This window comes from Herpailurus yagouaroundi, unplaced genomic scaffold, assembly GCF_014898765.1.
Source record: "Herpailurus yagouaroundi ecotype Mexico unplaced genomic scaffold, PumYag 77, whole genome shotgun sequence".
Lineage (NCBI taxonomy): Eukaryota > Metazoa > Chordata > Mammalia > Carnivora > Felidae > Herpailurus > Herpailurus yagouaroundi.
In genome coordinates, this window is record NW_024412388.1 from 47,906,047 (window position 1) to 47,924,898 (window position 18,852).

The 18,852-nt window shown below is 37.0% G+C and overlaps 1 protein-coding gene across 7 annotated transcripts in view; it reads right to left on the bottom strand.

Moving 5' to 3' along the window:
- The window catches only part of MYSM1 (Myb like, SWIRM and MPN domains 1), a 34,395-nt gene extending 16,537 nt beyond the window's left edge, over nt 1-17,858 (bottom strand). For 4 of the 7 annotated variants that reach the window (XM_040470406.1, XM_040470404.1, XM_040470403.1 and 1 more), the window contains exons 1-8: nt 17,753-17,858; nt 13,326-13,401; nt 11,542-11,612; nt 9,645-9,722; nt 9,529-9,552; nt 8,333-8,411; nt 5,098-5,196; nt 2,534-3,306 (exon numbers count right to left, since the gene is read on the bottom strand). In XM_040470406.1, the coding sequence (XP_040326340.1) occupies nt 2,534-3,306; nt 5,098-5,196; nt 8,333-8,411; nt 9,529-9,552; nt 9,645-9,722; nt 11,542-11,612; nt 13,326-13,401; nt 17,753-17,835 (1,283 nt within the window). In that variant the 5' untranslated portion in view covers nt 17,836-17,858. Of the gene's footprint in view, nt 1-2,533; nt 3,307-5,097; nt 5,197-8,332; nt 8,657-9,528; nt 9,553-9,644; nt 9,723-11,541; nt 11,613-13,325; nt 13,402-17,752 lie in introns of those variants that run through there. The other 3 variants (XM_040470405.1, XM_040470407.1, XM_040470408.1) reach the window with 3 other exon arrangements.
- Between the last annotated feature and the right edge of the window lie 994 nt (nt 17,859-18,852).

Consider the following 18,852-nt stretch of genomic DNA (forward strand, 5'->3'; position numbering starts at 1 on the left):
AGTGTTTTCACTTCAGTTCAGTGTGAAAGAAAAGGAAACAAATTGCACAAATGAAGGCAAGAAAACAGGAATGAACACGGTGTAACAAGCTACCAAAAATCTGTAGCAATCTAAAAACAGTATTGATTTAATTAAAGACTGCCCAAATCGAAAGACTTTAAACAAAGCTCAGCACTAGTTTGGTGCTGAACAAACGGTAAGGCCTCTAAAGATCCCTGTTCGTGATTCATCATGCCAACTTTTCCCCTTAACAAAGAGTGCCTTTTATATTTGCTTAGAACAAGCACTGCCCTAAGCACTAGAGGTGTAACAATGAACACAACAGACAAAAGTCTGTCCACATGAAGTCTGTATTATCATGGGGAGGGAGAGGGAAGGAAGAGAAGACAATACAGAAATAAAAACGTCGTATCTTCAGTAGTAGTAAGTTCTATGAAGATAAATAGAATACAAACTAAGAGAGTGAGGGGCAGATGTGAGCTATTTTAGATAGGGTGGTCAGTGAAGTCCTCTAACTTCCCTGGAGCAGACCTGAGGGGACAACGATGCATGGTTCACCAAGATCTAGAAGGCAGCATGGGGGAAGCATTCAGGGCAGAGTGAAAAAGTCTGAGTCAAGGACCTGAGATGAAGTGAGAAAATTACAAGTCAAGACTGCAGACCCTGAAGTCACCTTCACCTAATGTGACCTGGAACAAGTTCTTTTTCCTCTCTGAGACTCATTTTTCTCATCTGTAGAATGAGGACGAGTTTGTCAGAACTGGAGATGACTTAAATACATTTAAATGCATTCGGGAGGCATTCAATAACAGTGTTAACTATCTTAAAACATTCCCATAAACAGGGGGTCAGTTGCATGTGTTTTTATGGAAAGGATCCTTTAGCTACAAACAAATCAGGTCTTTTCTTTTAAAACTTTAACTCTTCTACTTTTGTTTTTTTTTAACACCACCTCCAGTCCCCTCTTCTATTTCCGAAGAGAATAGTGTGGAGTTCCTGTTCAAAACACTTCTTTCTCCTTTCACACTGTTCTGTTAAATCACATACTCAAACAACATTTAACTGGTGTTATGACTAAGGCAAATGTCATTAGGAAACTACTGCCATATAATTTATACTATCTACATAAGTTATTCTGCCTTATTGAGAACTCAAAATTCAAACAAATGAAATTTGATTAAAGTACCATTAAGTCACTCACTGATGATTCACACAGGTAAAAAAAGTTTTTGAGTTATTATTTTGAAGTCCTTCCATTTTGGCCATTCATCCTCTTATTTCCAAAAACAAAATTAGATCTAATCTGACTGGTCTTTTTCAGTAGTGTCAATCAGGCAATGTGAAATAATGGAGGAAATGACTGACAGAGTTAGGACCTGCTCACTGGTCCTCTTTCTGTCAGTGGCTGGTTATATAATCAAAGGCAGGCCCCTAGACCTCTCCTGACCTTAGAATCTCCCAAACACAGAAAATACCACCTGCCTATTTTATAGGACTGTTGTGAGGAATCAAACAACATAGAAAAGCTTTCTGTAAACCGTTAAGTACTATGCGAATAGCAGCTGTTCCTTATATTTATTCTTTCCTTTGAGACCACCTTGCCCAGAAATTTTACTTTTAGCCATCTCAACCATCAGCAAGACAACCACGAGTCAAGAACAAAAATCTTTCTTTTCTGACAAAGCTATTTTAAAAATTAGTCAAATTAATATTGTGTGAGTACTGAAGGTTACGGACAGAATACACATGATTATTTGTTTTCCTTTGGTAATCTTCCAAGGTTATGGCAGAAGTCCTCTGTAAAGATAGCTCTATGCAATTAAGTGTCTCCAGAAGCAGTAACAACAATTATGAATGTCTGGTAATGTCTTAATTAAACTATCACGAAAAATTCAATTTGCAGAGCACTTAGGCTAATAAGGTGGGAAGTTTTTTGGTTTGCGCCCCACCCAACACTAAATAATTCAAATAAAAGGTATTGACAATTCAAAAGATGAACTTCATCTAACAGAAAATTCCTGTATCCTAATGAAGCTAGATGAAGGGATTACGTTCACATTATGTTACAAGTTCAAAGCTGAAAGCATTTATAGCAATTTAGGAAAAGGTTTCTGTAATCTAGCCACATTTAATGACACTATCCTTTTGTTACCAAAACTTTCTCTTTGTACTTACAAGTACATGATAAACTAGGAAAGACATTCTCCTTTTCAAGTTTTTTTCTTTCTGTATCTTCCTAACACTGTCCTAAGAAACTGCTTCTTAAAGCAAATTATCCCTTTTTTCCAGGACCAAATACCCTTAATGAACAGACAGATGGGATGAAATAGCTATAGATGACAATATGTACCAAAGCTTTCAAAGAAAACTTCCTTATGAGAAATTTGAAGTCTTGCCTATTAAAATATATTCATATGTTCAAGCTCTCTGCATCACTCGCAATGTAAATGACTAAAACCTCAATAGGCCTCATTAAAATACCCTAGAGTATCAGAAGTTTTAAAACGGTATCTAAAATAGAATTCTTCCTTACCACTGATCCAAAATGTAATTCCTAATTTTCAAATAGCGTTCTGGTGTTTTAGCTTGGCGCCCCTCAAAAAACTCAGGAATTGCTTGTTTTTCTTCTTCTTGAATGGTATTTCTATCTATTTCCACTTCTTGTTCTGGTGGCTTAAGCTCTTCTTCCTCATGGCTCTCCCCCTCCATTTGGCAGGAAGAATGAAAAAGCATTTCTTCATCACTCAGATCTTCCCGAACTTCACAAAGCTCTGGAAAAGGCAGCTGCCTGGCATCGTCTATTACTCCATTTCCATCATGTTTTTCACAGCTTTTCACCAGTTTATTACATTTCTGATCATTTAATTCAACTGATTTTTTGTCACTAGTGCTCTGTTTTTCAGTCCAAAATGTAATTCCTGAGCTTGAAAGTACTTCCATTTCACCCTGCTTTGTATTCTCAAAATATTCCTTGGAAGATTTAGATATGGAATCTTCCTGGTTGTAAGAAGCAATAAATTCTCCTTGACTGGTTTCACGACTTTTACTATTAGGAATGTTTAAAAAGACATCACTGCCAGGAATTTTGGGAGGAGCTTGAGAAGTCACCTCATCTGCCTCATCTGTAATGTCTACTTCTTCATCATCAGATAACTTTTCAATTTTTATAGCATTCAAGTTGGGATCAGCATGTCCCCTTAAACCTGATGGCGTCCAGGCCTTTGTGCCTTCATCTTCATTTTTAATCTGAAGACCACTGCTGCTCTTCTGATGTGGTGTTCCCTTCTCTGGACCATCTAATTTTACCTTATTAAAAATCAAGATAAAACCCCCATATTAACATTTAAAAATTTAACCACTGGTACATATATGATAAATACAATTATTAAACCGAGTACATGTCAATGGCATACCTTTATTGTGCTTTCCTTCTAAGGACTGATTCACAACTGCACTTTAAATGTAAAATATCATCATTTCAAATTTCCATAAATATATTTGACTCATTTATGGTCTGGTGATTTTATTAATCAAATAATCATGACCCATGTACAACTATACTTGTTTTTCCATTTTAAGTTTAAAACAGGAATCTGGTGTAGATCAACCAGAGAATGAACCAAAAAAACAAACAAACAAAAAAAAAAAACCTGTCATACAAAGGGATTCTTTAAGATATTAAAATATTTTTAATGGCTTAATTCTTAGAATGTCAGATACTTCCACTGATCATTTTTTATAAAGCTAAACAGCTCATTATTTAAAGGAATCTATGTCACATATCTTTATTTAGTAAATTGAAGGTAAATACAGTGATAATAGAAACAACTATTTTTCAAAGGTTCATTTAATAGAGTTCCAGCATTATACAGCTTATAATTTAAAGCATGAAATTATCTTCCATATCTGCTATTACAGACATAAATATCTAATCAAGGAAAAGAAAACAATTGTCAATGAATATAAAGGATTTAAAATAAAATCTTTACATAAATGGTTTTTGAAAAATCTTGTACATGACTGACATTCCCAAGGATGACAGCTCCTAAAAAAGAGCTTATTGTGATTCTGTATCACAATAGAACCCCAGGATCCAGTACTTGAGGTTAACTGGCTTACTGTGTAAAGAACAAAAGGGTAGGAGGAGAGAAAAACAGATGTGGACATATAGCCTGGAATAGCTTTTAACAATCTTGCTATTTACTCGAAGTCTCCTGTTTTTACGCTAAAAATTCAGACAAAATTTTATATTTCATAACATATTAATGTCTCTTTTAACATCACAGTGTATCCTTTCACCCCAAATCTTTGAGAAAGATTAACACTACAAGATGTTGTGCATGTTTGAGTCTGAGAAGCATGGAAGTGCGAATAACCAAGTTAATCTTTATTCTCTTCCATAATACCTTGGCCATGGTGGGCTGCCCTGTAAATGCTTTTGTTTGGTTAAAGACGGAGCACATGACTGATGTATAATGAATCCATTCCATTACCTACTTCCTATGCTCAAATGACACTAAGAGAAATCTTGTATACAGGGTAAAACCTATTATTTGCATTAAAAGAAAACAGCAAGTATCACTTAAGACCCTTTCAAATTCTGTATAATTGTGTTCCCAGAACTCAAGCAGAAAACATATTACAATTTTCTAAACATCAAAACTACATGGTTAAATATAGCATAGATTACTTGAAAGGATAAGGCACTAGACCATAACACTGCAACTTACTGAAGTTCTCAGATAATTTTACATAAAAATTATAAAAGTTTCACTGCTATTAAACAGATTTTAGCATCATGTTAATATTTATGGCCCCTAAGCTCTAATCATTCTTAAAAGCTACAATGCAGCCAATCTTTAAGAAGAAAGGGTATTTTCCAGGAAACAACGACTTCCAATAGCAATACTCAAAAAACTAAAGATATGCTTTCAGATTTTTGAAGATAAACATGTGTTAAGTACTTTAAGAATAAAAAATACTTTTATTACAAAAACTTCAGACACTGACTTTAATGCCTCAATTAAAAAGCTACTTTTGCTTACTAATTTTTATTGCAATTATTATTACTGACTAGGATATTTATATCCTGCTTACCTTATTTTTAAAGTACTGCCTGGCATAACTCTTAACTTGTAAAACAGTGCGACTTCCAATTAGCTTTGCAATTTTGGTCCACCTTCGGCCAAATTTAGCCTATATTATCAAAATGGAAATGAAATTGATTTTGATTAACTTAATATTCCAAGCAACTGTCACATTAAGAAAAACCTAAAAGAACAACCCATCTTTATTTTCTAAAGCACACAATGAAGTCTCATATATAGCTAAGATTCTTAAACTCATTAGAATCTAGACTTCTGAAAACTGACCAAAATGATTTAGAAAGTAGTTTTTACAGCTTTCGAGATGAAGATGCACCGCTTATATATTCCTAACCCTATGTATTCATATTGCACATTATGAGGTTCCCAACCTAAAAAACAAATGCCTCAAAAAAGGGAGGTTACATTTCCCATTTATAGAATCAACTGATTATATTCTGACACTGATTTCAAAATACCTTTTTTTTTTTTTTTTTTAAACCCAGATCCATGGGTTACAATACCCATTACCTATCCCATAGTACTTTTACTCTACATGGTATGGCAGTAAACTGACTTACAAGAATGAATCACAAATGATAGGACCTGCATCCAACAGCTTCCTGTAGCCCTGTACTGTTTAAGGCTGTGTGCCTGGGAACAATGAAGCTGTGATGGGAAAAAAAATGAGACCCGGGGGGAGATCTGGAGGTTTCTGAAGTACAGAAAGGAATGCAACATTTTTTTTAAAACTATATTTGGTGTTCTAACTTTTAAGTTTATTTTGAGAGAGGCAGAGACAGTGCAAGTGGGGGTAGGGGCAGAGAGAGAGGGAGAATCCCAAGCAGGCTCTGTGCTAATAGCATGTGGGGCTTGAACTCATGAACTGTGTGAGATCATGACCTGAGTCGAAACCAAAAGTCAGATGCTTAACTGACTGAGCCACCCAGATGCCCATGGGAATGCAGTATAATTTTAAAGCTAAAAGGAATTTTTAAGTGTCAATTCTATTACTTGACATATAAATCTTCACAGTAGTTCTACAACTCAGGTAAGCTGATCTCAGGGCCAGATTTATAGGTCACGTTACGACATTTACAGGTCATGACTTACAGTGGCAAATCATCTTCAAGACCTGACCCAAATAATAAATTAATTATATACTTATTTCTGATATTCATGAGAAAATCTGACACATGAACGTTTCTTAAAACTGAAAGTACTTTGGGGTGCCTGGTGGCCTGGTCAGTTACGATTCTGACTCTTGATTTCAGTTCAGGTCATAATCTCAGGTTCATGAATTCGAGTCCCACATCGGGCTCCGTGCTGACAGTGCAAAGCCTGCTTAGGATTCTCTCTCCCTCTCTCTGCCTCGCCCTCCCTAAAATAAATATATAAACTTAAGAAAAAAAACAAACTCAACGTACTTCTAGGATAATTCCTAGTAAGTATAAATTAAATAATTAACAACTATCTTAAATAATTTTTCTCCTAACTAACACCTAGCTGAGGGCAACTTACTGCAAAATTAGTTATATTTATTGTGGGATGAAGGCAAATGAATAACTTCGTAGCATGGAACACTTCTGGACGCAGCAAAGATCTGGACAATTGGGGCTGTAGGAGCTTAGGCATTATGAAAACTGGAGATGGTACACTAACAAGGGGAACAAAGAAAAAACTCACCAATTTCAAAATAGAGAAAAAAGAGAGCTCTATGCCCAAAAAAGGGAAAGAAAAATCTTCCTTCATCATTCAGTACCACACAATTCCTTTCCCTAAAGCCTGAGAGAATTCAGTGTATAAACAAACTATATCAACAGGTTAAAAAGGCTGGGAATACAACCAATAGTTCCATGTAGTTTTGTGGGAAAACATTCTAAGTTTAAAATATCTGTTTATGTATACAAGTAGATATCTATCTATCTATCTATAAATAAATATATATTTGCTTATATAGGGACAAAATATCTCTGGAAGCATACACAAAGAACAGATGACAATGGTTGCCTCCGGCAATGAGAACTAAGGCAGAGACAGGAGTGATAGGGGGACTTAATACCCTGTAACTTTAGATACCCTATGAATTTTGAGCCATGCAGATGAAGCCCCTATCATTACCACCAGTGTCAACAATAATCTAAAAATTTACAACCCATTATTGGGTGTGTATATGTGCGCGCGCGCACACACACACAGAGTCTTCAGTAAGGGGCAAAACACCAAAGCAATCAGCAATCTTAAATCAGTGACTAGTTAATTAAAGTTCAGTTATAAAAATGATAATCATGCAACAGAATGAAATACCAATATAAAAAACATCAACAGTACAGGATAAAAACCTCAGGAGGAGATAAAACCTTCAAGATAGTTTATTTATTTATACAAAGACATCACAGAATATATAGATGTCATGGTGATAACTGTAAAAATACAAATACATTTTATTTCCCTCATCTGCAGAAATTTTAACAATGACATTTCAATTTGCATTCATAAATCCCACATAAATATTACATAAATATCCTATATATAAGTATATATCATTTCAAAATTAGCATAATACTGGGTAACATGTTCCTTAAAGAAAAAGATACAACCTACACTTAATAGAAAAAAATTTCCAAATATTTTCGTAAAACTTTCTTCATGTTAGTAGGAGAATTTTCAGAATTAGAAACTGGCGTACTTTTTTTTTTTCTATTATGTAACCTGTGGACATTTAAATAGATCTCAGTGAAACATTCATGCAAAAGAAGTATTTCTGGTCTTCCACTACATCCACTAAAAAAATATTCGGACTGTGTGCACAATGCCAAATATCTGAATAAAAAAGAACTCAGCTCATTATGCAGACCGTTCCAAATATACAAGTTTTTTTGTTTTTCTGGGTTTTTTTCCCCCCAAGAGAAAACATCAGATAAGTATTTTCTTCCTTTTAATCTAGGTAGTTGGTGTTATGTATACAGACAGAGCTCAGTTTCCTGGGTTTTACCAATACCAAAAAAGAGTGGGGGGAGGATGAAAACTATCTAAAATATTGATCCAAATCTATTTTAATATTTTAGTAATCTAGACACGAGTTAAAAGGAATTCTCTCATGCTATACTATCAACATCGCCACTACAGAAAGACTAAAGATGTGATCATTAAAAAGAAATCTCTGGTCTCTACAAATTAACCTTATAATTCTTTTAATATTGGCTTCTAGAATTATTTTACTATAAATTAAAAATTGCACTATTTACCAGCCCTTGTTCAAACAGCTCTTTTTCTTCTATCGTCCACTTTACTGAGTAACTGGCTGGTTTTGTAGGAGAGTGTGCCCTGAAGGGAAAAAAAGGAATTGCAAAAAAAAAGTCTGAAATGGAACATTCCATATTTATGCAGCTAAAGGTTACACAGATAGCCATAGGCTAAATTCAAAACTGTGTCTAAGAGTTAAAAAGAAGAAGAAAAAGAAGGCTGCAGCCTCTACCTGGGGGCAGATTTACCCTGTCTTGTATACTTCTCTAGCCCAGGATGATAGGAGCCTCAAAAGACATAATCCTTGAGTCTGAGTGAAGATAACACTAAAAGACATCAAAGGAAGTCAATGTGGTAGCCAGCAGGCTTCCTTACACTGGACACAAAGCAGCAGACATTAATAAATTTCCAAATCCTAAAAGGTATATGAGTGTTTAAATTGGCTCCAGAAATATTATCTCTCTGATTCTTTCATGTAAATCTATGTAAACATCAAGCAAGAAAAGAAGAAACTGTGGCATTATGTTTATTACTTCTGAAACGCAGTCCCTTAAGAAATTAAAAATAAAATAGTGATGAAGCTCATTAATTTAATTCAAGCAAACCATTAATCTTTATTAACTTCTTTTTCTTTGTTTGTTGTTATTTATTCAGCGAAATACAAAAGCCAAAGTCTGCTCAGTGTTCAAACCCTTGGCAATTGTAAATCTACCCTTTGTAAGTCTACCCTTTGAGGGACCACAAACGTGAAAGGTTATAAAACAATAAATAACATCAAATTTCCTTCAATTACAGGGAAAGAATATTTATAAAATGTTAATACTTAATTTCTCTAGATAATTTTTGAAGGCCACAAATTCAAATTAAATTTTTGTTTGAAATGAGTGAAAATTAACTGACAGGACAACAGAAATCAAGCCAATTCCTAACACATTAGCAGCTTTAAAATATTTCCCCACATATCCCTAGGAAAACATCTTTTCCATAACCTCATGGAATTGCTTATGCAGGACCATAATAGAAATTCTGACATATAAATAATATCATAAAATTATCTTGTGGCATTCCAACATCTGTATAAGAAACTTTGATTTTTATATTTTTGTACAACCCAAGGTTAAGAGTTTTTCCACAGGCCAACTATAATTTTTATTTAATTCTCCCATAATTTTAGAATATAAAACATATAAGTACATACATGATTTTTGCTGATTTCTGTAGACTGCACCACATGAAAAAGAAAATAAGGGAGCTTAGGAACACATTTTTAAAAATACAGTTCATACTGTTAAGAGTATTAAAAATTAATTTTACCTCTTCATGTATTTTTTATCACCTTCCTTTTGATCGAGCCAGAAATTTTCTGGAAGTGATTTTTTAGATAAGTAATACCTGTGTAATTATTAAAGAAACTTTTTAAACAATAATAAAATCATGTAATTTTTAGGTGACTTATATTAAGTAGGCACTCATTATCATGAAAATCACACTTGAACCTTAGCTAAACTAGTTCTTCTTAAAACCCTTCCAGGTCTGCAAAAATTATGATGAAAATATACCTCACAAGGCTGTTATATGGATTAAATATTACATGTGAAATCACACAAACATAGCACCTGCACAAAATGTGTGCTACAAAAATATTAGCTTCTCCTATATTCCCTATTAGATAGAAGTGGTTAAGAGAAGAATGTAGCCTTAAATGTTTCATTTAAATAATTTTTTCTTAAAACATATGGGAAATGTAATAGATGAATTTGATTGGTTGTCCAGGATTAACTGGGGACTATGATTTCATAGTTCTAAAGGGAACAGAATTCAGGGTTGTTCTCTACCTTAATTAAAATAACTTAGGTCAAATCTGCTATGGACCCTCCCTCTCAAACTTCTTAAAACTGGCCCATTGTAATACTCTTAGATTAGTCTGAGATGTTCTTCCCTTAACAAATATGGACTCTATATCTTGTATGTCAGGAACTACGCTAGGTACTAGGAGCTGAGGACCAAGATACAAGAAAACAAACATCCCTGTCCTCTGAAAGTTCACACAGCTTTCACTCTCATTATGTTTCCGTATCTGGAAGTGAGCCAATGACCACTTAAATATTCATTGAGAATTGCAAGGTTCGATGCATTAGCCGATAGCCACATATAAAAAAAGATTGTAAAATATCTCAGTAATGTTTTTCTATTGATTAAATGTTCAAATGTTATCTTAGATATAGTGGATTAAATCAAATATCTTAATAAAATTAATTTTACCTGATTTAAATGTGGCTACTAGAAAATTTAAAATGATATATGTGCCTTGCACTATTTTTCTATTGAAAAGCAATGATCTAGGCTGTAGCTATGATGTTGGGGAAAGTAAGAGAATAAGAAAGCCTAAAAGGAGTTAACCTAGGATAATTAAAGGTACACAGACACTCTGAAATCAACATAGCAATAACTGAATAAAGGGAACAGAGGAATTCTGGCTTAACAAGGAGGTTGATATCCAAAAAATACAGATGAGAGAGTTAAAAATAACCCCATTTATCAGACTATTATTAATAATCTTTAAAAATCATAAAACCAGAAATCATTTTGTTCAATCCTTTCATTTTACATATAAGAAAACAGAGTCCCAAAGAAGTTAAATTGCCATCATCAAATTTAAACATGGACAAGAAGCTAGTGGCTAAACTGTGGATAAAGATCTATGACTTCTGAGGGAAAAAAAATCTTCAACCTGCAGTTATTTGTTTTGTGCTTTTTACTTAGATTCCTACCATGTAACATCTGTAAATTGGTGGAGTAAGAAGGGAGAACTTTTACATATTCTAATTCTGTGTCCCTGGGTAAGTTAACATCTCTGCGTTTCAGCTTCTATAACTGAAGATAAAGGCCTGGACTCAATGATCTTGGACATGGATTAAAGGTTCCAGCTGACGTAAAACATCCTATAATTTCTATTCAACATTCAGATAGTATAAAGAGTTGGTTGACAAAAGAAACTCAAACATACTGAGTCAGATCTCAAACTCTGCAGTAAAACAGAACCAAAGGAATAAAATGAGGCTTTTTTCATAGGTAGATAACACATTATGTAACTGCAGTCTGGGGCCAAACAAGATCCATCTAGTAATAACAGTGGTCTCTTTTGTAAGTCTTGCATTTACAGGTTTTTAACCCTGAGAGTTTTACTTTCCTCATGATCATTAAAGGATACTCTTCTTCCAACAACATCTTCTGAATGACAGCTCTGTTCTCTTCACTGATGGTGCTATCCAGAGTCCAAGGCTATTAAAAAATAAATATTTTTCTTTTTATTTACGCTTTTTGAAATTATCTTCTATGTCTTATTAAATGAAATACATGATACAAGGATTACAAATAATAAAAGCTACCATTTACTAAGCACAGACATATCTCTGATTCCCACGATACACTGTGAGATAGGTGTTACTACTTCACTGATGCATCCATGTTTCAAGTGGAGGAGTAGAGAGTTGGTACACAAGACTGCTGGATTCCAAGGCTCAGGCTCCTTGCCCATGTTAAAGTCATAATGGCTATCATGTACGAAAAGTTATCAGGTAGCAAGCATGTTGCTAGATATTTCACCTATTTCCAAAACTCACCACACTTTTTTCCCTTACGGCACAATCTCTCCTTAAAGGATCATACTCATTTTCAACTCTCAAAACTTAAAAAATTTCAGCTCAGGTCTCTTCTCCAGGCTCCATCTAGACTGTTATATCCAACTGTCAACTCAAAATGTCCACGTGGATATCTAGCAGGCTTCTCAAAAATTAACATATTCAAAACTCACTAACATATACCTTCACCTGCTTCTCCCGTGTTCCCAACTTTGTACCCAGCATTATTAGTCACCTACTTATTCAACCTAGGAATCATCCTGGATTCCTCCCTTTTTTCTCAATCCCATATCCGATCTACCAAGCAGTTCTATGTCCAAAACATAATTAAAATCTGACACCTCTGCCACAACCTCAGGCCATACCACCATCTACTCTTGCTTAGGTTGCCACAAATGTTTCCCAACTGGTCTCTTTGGTGCTACTCTTGCTGCATACAAACATGACAGAGCTCTGGTCTGCCTCTCCAACCCTGCCACTCCCCGCTTTCCCACTACATTCTAGATACTGGCTTTCAAACAGAGCCTCTGTGCTGCTATTCCTTCTGCCTAGAATGTTTTTCCTCAACTCTTCATGTATCTACTCCTCTTTGTTACTTGTCAACTGTCACCTTCTCAGTTTCCTTCAAAGACACCTTCATCTAAAATAGGCTCACCCCATTACTCTCAGCCATCATCTTATGTTCTTCACAGTCTGTAATTAATTAGCCTACTTATTTATCACCTGACTCCCTTTTAGAATACAAGCTTCTTGTGAGCAAGACTATGTCTCAATTATGTTTCCCCTGAACCTGTCCTAGTGTGTGGCACACAGTAAGTACTCAATAAGTAATTGCTAAGTGAAAAAAATGAACCCTGCAACGATCCCCATCTTTTAGAAGAAACTGAGGTTCAAAAATCTGGTAAGTGGTAGGGCAAGGATATATACCTAAATCTAGCTGGCTCCAAAGTTGTTTCTCAACAGGCCATTTTTCAAAGTCCAAAGAAGTTAAGACTAAGTTTCTTTTCTCTTTTTTAATGTTTATTTATTTTTTGAGAGAGAGAGAGAGAGAGAGAGAGAGAGCAAGTGGGGGAGGAGCAGAGGGAGACACAGAGTCCAAAGCAGGCTCCTGGCTTTGAGCTGTCAGCACAGAGCCCGAGCGGGGCTTGAACCCCTCAGCCGTGAGATCATGACCTGAGCCAAAGTTGGACACTTAACCTACTGAGCCACCCAGGTGCCCCTCTTTTATTTTTAAAGCAAGAAAAATGTTTCAGTATATTACCTCTGCAACTGCTGAGAACCACCAAGCAAGAAAAGAGGTACCCGGGCAATAAGTAGTAGCTTAATGCACCTGATATTTTCATAAAATACTTACAATAAGACCATTCTCAGCTCTCCATGATGAATCAAGATAGTGATCTTGTAAAACAGACGCTGTATTTTCATTGCTTCTGTAATAATTAAGAAAATGGGTAAAAAAAAAAAAAAAGGGGGGGATATTATGCCAGTTAATGAAAATAATTTACACAGCACAGTGACTGGCAGGGTATAGATGTTACGCAAATATTGTGTTCCCTTCTTCCCTTAACAAACAGATTTACCAGTGCAGAAATGCCTGCTCTATTTCTTTAACCTGTGATATATACAGTGGCGTTAAGCCACCCTATTTCAACCCCTAACCAGCTAGTCTGTTCACTTCTGTTTGCCAAGAGTAAACAACTTCAAGAGAAAACAAATACCCCGCAGCAGCAACCACAACATGCTCTATGGCTCTGAACTAACACTTCAGAGTTCTTTTGATGTGCATGCATATGAATACAGGAATTCAACTTTACAATTAATTCTTTTAGTTATATCGAAAGCATAAAGGCCATCAACAGCAGCACCACCCTCAAAGTGAAACAACAAAACAGTGGATCAAAGAACCAAAATAGAAAATACTCACAGTAAAGAGAACAGAAAACTTGATGTTTTAATAACAACTCATATAATAAAAAAAAAAAAAATTAACTTGGGTTATCTGGGGGTTTTTCTACATCCACGGGGACTAAACTGTTAATTCTCACTCCTTTCACCAAACTATTAAAAACTCTCTGAAGTCACATTGTTCACTTCTTATGCAAAAAAGCCAAACAGTTAAATTTTAGAAGGCCCAATCTAGGATATAATTAAATTTAATATTTGCTTTTTTATGTCTTGAAGTTATAGTTTCCTAGAAAATTACTGACTTTTCCCAGGCCTACTCTAGTGGTAAGAATTTTGTACCTTAGGCTGCAAAAACCTATCTACAGGTTTATACTTCTGAATCCTCAATTAGTTCTACAGTAGTTCTAATAAATTGTGGGACTAATGGATTATGTACAGTGAACTAAAAGCAATTAATTTCTCTCTGCTGTTGATGGCAAAAAGGTTTTAACTCAGGTGTTAACTGTGATTTGGTAGCATTCCAAAGGATTCTGAGACTTGTATCAGCAGAAGGAAAACTTTGCGTAAGGAAGTCTGCCAAGGGTGCAGGAGGTGGGACTAGTATCACTTCAGGTTCAATGCAGGTATCTTTTTACAGTGTTCCTCCATAAGGACTAGCAACTTCCACGCCTCTGGTGTATACATCTGGACACCTACCTGAATCTCCACAGGTAGGCATAAATTAACGTTTAAATCTTAGTTGAGAAATTCCACCCAAATCTGCTACTCTTCCATTGTTTCCTATCTCAAAACATATTAATTGCCCTAGTTTCCCAAGCCAGAAATCTGAACCTGCCCTTATTTCCTCACAATGGACATTCAATTCATTGCCAACCCTGTGGCTTCCTCCCTTTTCAAATCCAGTCCTTCCACCATATCCATGCTGACCTCTAAGGCCCTGTAGTTTCAGACCCACTTTTCCTGGGTAAGTGCCTAAGATACAGCTGACACGTCATCCACTTCCCCTTATCTTTTTCCATGTATCCCCATCTGGCCCATATGTAAGTTTTACTGTCTCTCACCCAATAAGAATGTTAGTTCTAGGAGAGCAAGGAGTTACTTTGATAACTGCTATATATGTAGGCCTTGCCATATAAAAGGTGCTCAATCAACATTTGTTGAATGAACGAACAAGATAGGTGGAACATGGGTCACCCAGGTCTATAGAGTTACGGAATGAGAATTTTATCATAAAACAAATCAGGGACTGAAGGGAACAGCATGATCAGATTTGGATGTAAGAAAGACTGATCTAACTTCAGTAAGGAATAGAAGGGGGACAAAGAGACAAGTTGAGAGTGAGTGATTATATAAATATTAAGAGAGGTGACAGTAATTTAGACCTAGGGAACAAGCAGTATGAACAGGAAGAAGTGAATAAATTTGAGAGGATACTTAGAATCAACAGACCTTTAGCAACCAACAGGACAGAAGGAGTGAAAGAAGAGAGGTAAGGAAAAGGGATAAAGTCTAGGTCTGTGCCTTGAATTACTGAGTGGATGGTGCCATTTATTGAACTAGGGAACTTGGAGAGGCAGATGGCAGGTGTGCTGGGAAAAGTTTGTAAGCTGAGATTGAGGTGCTTATGAAACATCCAAAAACAGATTCAGAGAAGTAGATAAATGGATCTAAAGCTCAGGAGAGATGTGAGTTGGTGATGGATTTGGGAAACATCAGCATGTTTTAAGGTGTAACTTGAAATAACTGTCATTTTTTTTTTATGGTAAAAAATGGTTGAACATTGGCAATATTTTACACGTTCCAATCTACCAGAGAGCAATTTTAAATCTTGAGAGATGGCATAACTAGGGGCTGCGTGGCTAGTGTTAGTTTTTGTTAGTTTTGTCTGATGACAAAACCCCATGGAACACTTTAAGGACAAGCAGAAGAAAAGGAAGATGAAAACGAAAAGGTAGAAGTAAAAGGGAAACCAAAGTTTCAATGCCCCCTTCTAACTTTGGTAGCTAGAGTTTAGCAAGTACTTAGAAGTGTGTTTTCAATTAATCCTCAACGGTTCCACAGACGTTGTCATTAGCTTTAACTACATACCTCAAGGGGCACCATTCACACTACATTCCATACGCCTGGAGCTCCAACATCAGGGAACACCACTCAGCAGAATATAATGTTAATGATGCTCCTTGGAGTTGGGTAAGGCAATGGCTCTGACCATCAGGAACCAGTAACTTTTGTAGTCCTGCTTGCATGAATCTAAGATGATCATAGATGTCACTAGCAGACCCAAGGCTCAAGCACATTAGCAAGAGAAAGGAAAGAAAAAGGCAGAAAAATTAAACACGATCAGAAAAATAAAGAACCTATGGTAAAGGGGTAGAGCCAATGCTCTCAGACATTTTGAGTTTCCGAGGCCAACTCACTTCTCTCTGGACTGCAGATAAGTATCCCTTGCTCATCACATGGACTTATTGTGACAAGTAAATTAAGTCATCCATGCAAGAGCACTTGGTCAAGATTAACTTGATCTACACAAATACGAACAATGATTGTTATTAAAGGCTCCTTACTCATCTGTACAGTTTTGCCTAATAGTTTGGGAGAGAATGACTATATGAATTTCATTACTCCTCACATTTTTATACTGCTTTAGTGTTCAGTAGAATTTTAGACCCACTATCTTAATCCCTCACTGGCAAGGTTGGTACTGTTCTCCAAAATTTACAGAGGCCCTAATATTACGTTGGACCATATGAAATTGCCATTTTTTAAGTCAAGAAATGGTCTAAGACTAGCAAATCCACATGGTTCACTCAACCTAACAGACTTCTAATGAGGCTGTTGGCATTTATAAGCAACATAACTGGCTGAGTTTAGAACCGAGGTCTTCCTATTCCTGACCTGATTCCCGACCCGTCTATGCCTCTTCCACTTCTAAAAGGTGACTGGGGAAGCACATTTTAAAAATAGTACGTATCAATTTCTTACTTGGAAAGCAAGCAGCCAAAAGGCTAGATCTCTCAAGCTGGAGATTGTTGCTTAAAACCACATTGGCCTGTTCTCCAAGAATCTGCAAGTATTAAATAGTGACCCCTCACTAGGTCCACATAGTACCTTCCACGGGGGTAAGGAGACAGTGAAGAATAAAACATTTACATAGCTTGTACTGTATGCTACAGCACATCTCATGATTACTTCATCTGATGTTCATAACAACCACATGAGGCACACACCATGACTGTCAGTTTACACATGAGCTGTCTGAAGCTCAGGCAAGTTAGATGTCTGGCCCAAGGTCACACTGCTAGCAACTGGCAAGTCCGGCCGATGCAGGAGAACCCAGAGCTGTCCTAAAGTCCTATCCCTTCAAGTCAAGCTGCCTTTCAGGAAGTTTTTCACAACTAACCCCAAGTGAAACCTATGGTCAGTAGGGATGAAACGACACGCCCAAGGTCACACGGCTTACAGCGACAGAATTAAGGATTCTAGAGCTCAGGTCCCACCCAGAGTTCGCCCTTGTTTTAGTTATTGTCCAGAGGGGGCAAGTGGGCGGATTCTGGCGAGATTCTGCGGTGGAGCTAAAGGAGGAAGGAATCTAATTGTTGCAGAGAGTGCAATGTGCTAGGCGAAGTCGGCGCCCTCGCAACATCCCGGTAAAAGGTTAAACAGCCGTCCGACACTGGCCTCAGGTCCCCGCCCGCGGAGCTCAGGTGTAGCTTACAGGCGGGATGGGCGCGGCGCCTCCCTGGCCACCAGGAGACCCTGGCCCAGCGGATGGTCTTCCGCTTCCCTGTTCCTTGCCGGACCCGCAGCCTTTCCAGGTTACTCTCCTCGCACCCGCGCTCCTCCCCATCCCAGCGACACTCGGTCTCCACGCCTCACCCTGGCTGTGCCGTGGATGGCACCACGTCCCCTTCAACATCCACATCCGCCTCTTCAGCCGCCATGATGGGACCTAAACCCATCCGTCCTCCCGAGAGATCCCGCGAGAGGTGGAAGGATTGGGGTGGGGTCTCAGGCGTCACGGGGCGGAGTTGAAGCCTCGTCCAGCCCCTTCCGTGCAGTGGAGGCGGGGCCTCCGGAGAAAAAAAGGACCACAGTAATGTGCACCTTGGTTCGTTGGACCCAGTGTGTAAAGTCCTTTGGAAGCAGTTCAGGCTTTCTTTGAAGAGATTGTGCTCTCGGACAAATTCTTGGCTCCTCACTTGTCTCATTGGTAAAATGGGAATAATGGTAAGTATCTGGAGTGCTGAAAAGTTCAAACCAGACCTGCTTTGAACAATGAAAGGTGACAACAATGAAAGACCCTTACCTGCTGCTGGTTTTCTTTTTTTCCTTTCCTTTCCTTTTCTTTTTTCTTTAAGGAAAAGGATCATTCAGCGATTATATGAAGTACTAAACAGCTTCTATTTTAAAATTCAAAAAAATGTTTAAGAATGTAACTGATTTTATAGAGATCTTTACAATTAATTAAAAATTCACATTCATAACCATTGATCTTTACAATAACCCAGTAAGGACTGGTATCATCAGTCACATTTTACAGATGAAGGAACAAGCTCAGAAAATTGAAATGACTGGGGCGCCTGGGTGGCTCAGTCGGTTAAGTGTCCGACTTCAGCTCAGGTCATGATCTCACGGTTCGTGAGTTCAAGCCCTGCGTTGGGCTCTGTGCTGACAGCTCAGAGCCTGGAGCCTGATTCGGATTCTGCGTCTCCCTCTCTCTCTCTCTGCCCCTCCCCCACTCAGGCTCTGTCTCTCTGTCTCTCTCTCTCTCTCTCACTCAAAAATGAATAAACATTAAAAAATTAAAAAAAAAGATTGAAATGACTATCAAAGGATATATAGCTAGTCAAAGACAGAGCTAGGACCAGAATCTGGGTCTTTTGACCCTTTACTGAGTGCTCACCCTCTACAAATCATGTTAGGAACTGTGAAAGATAAACACCATTTCTCTCAAATTTTGACTTCTCAAGAAATTA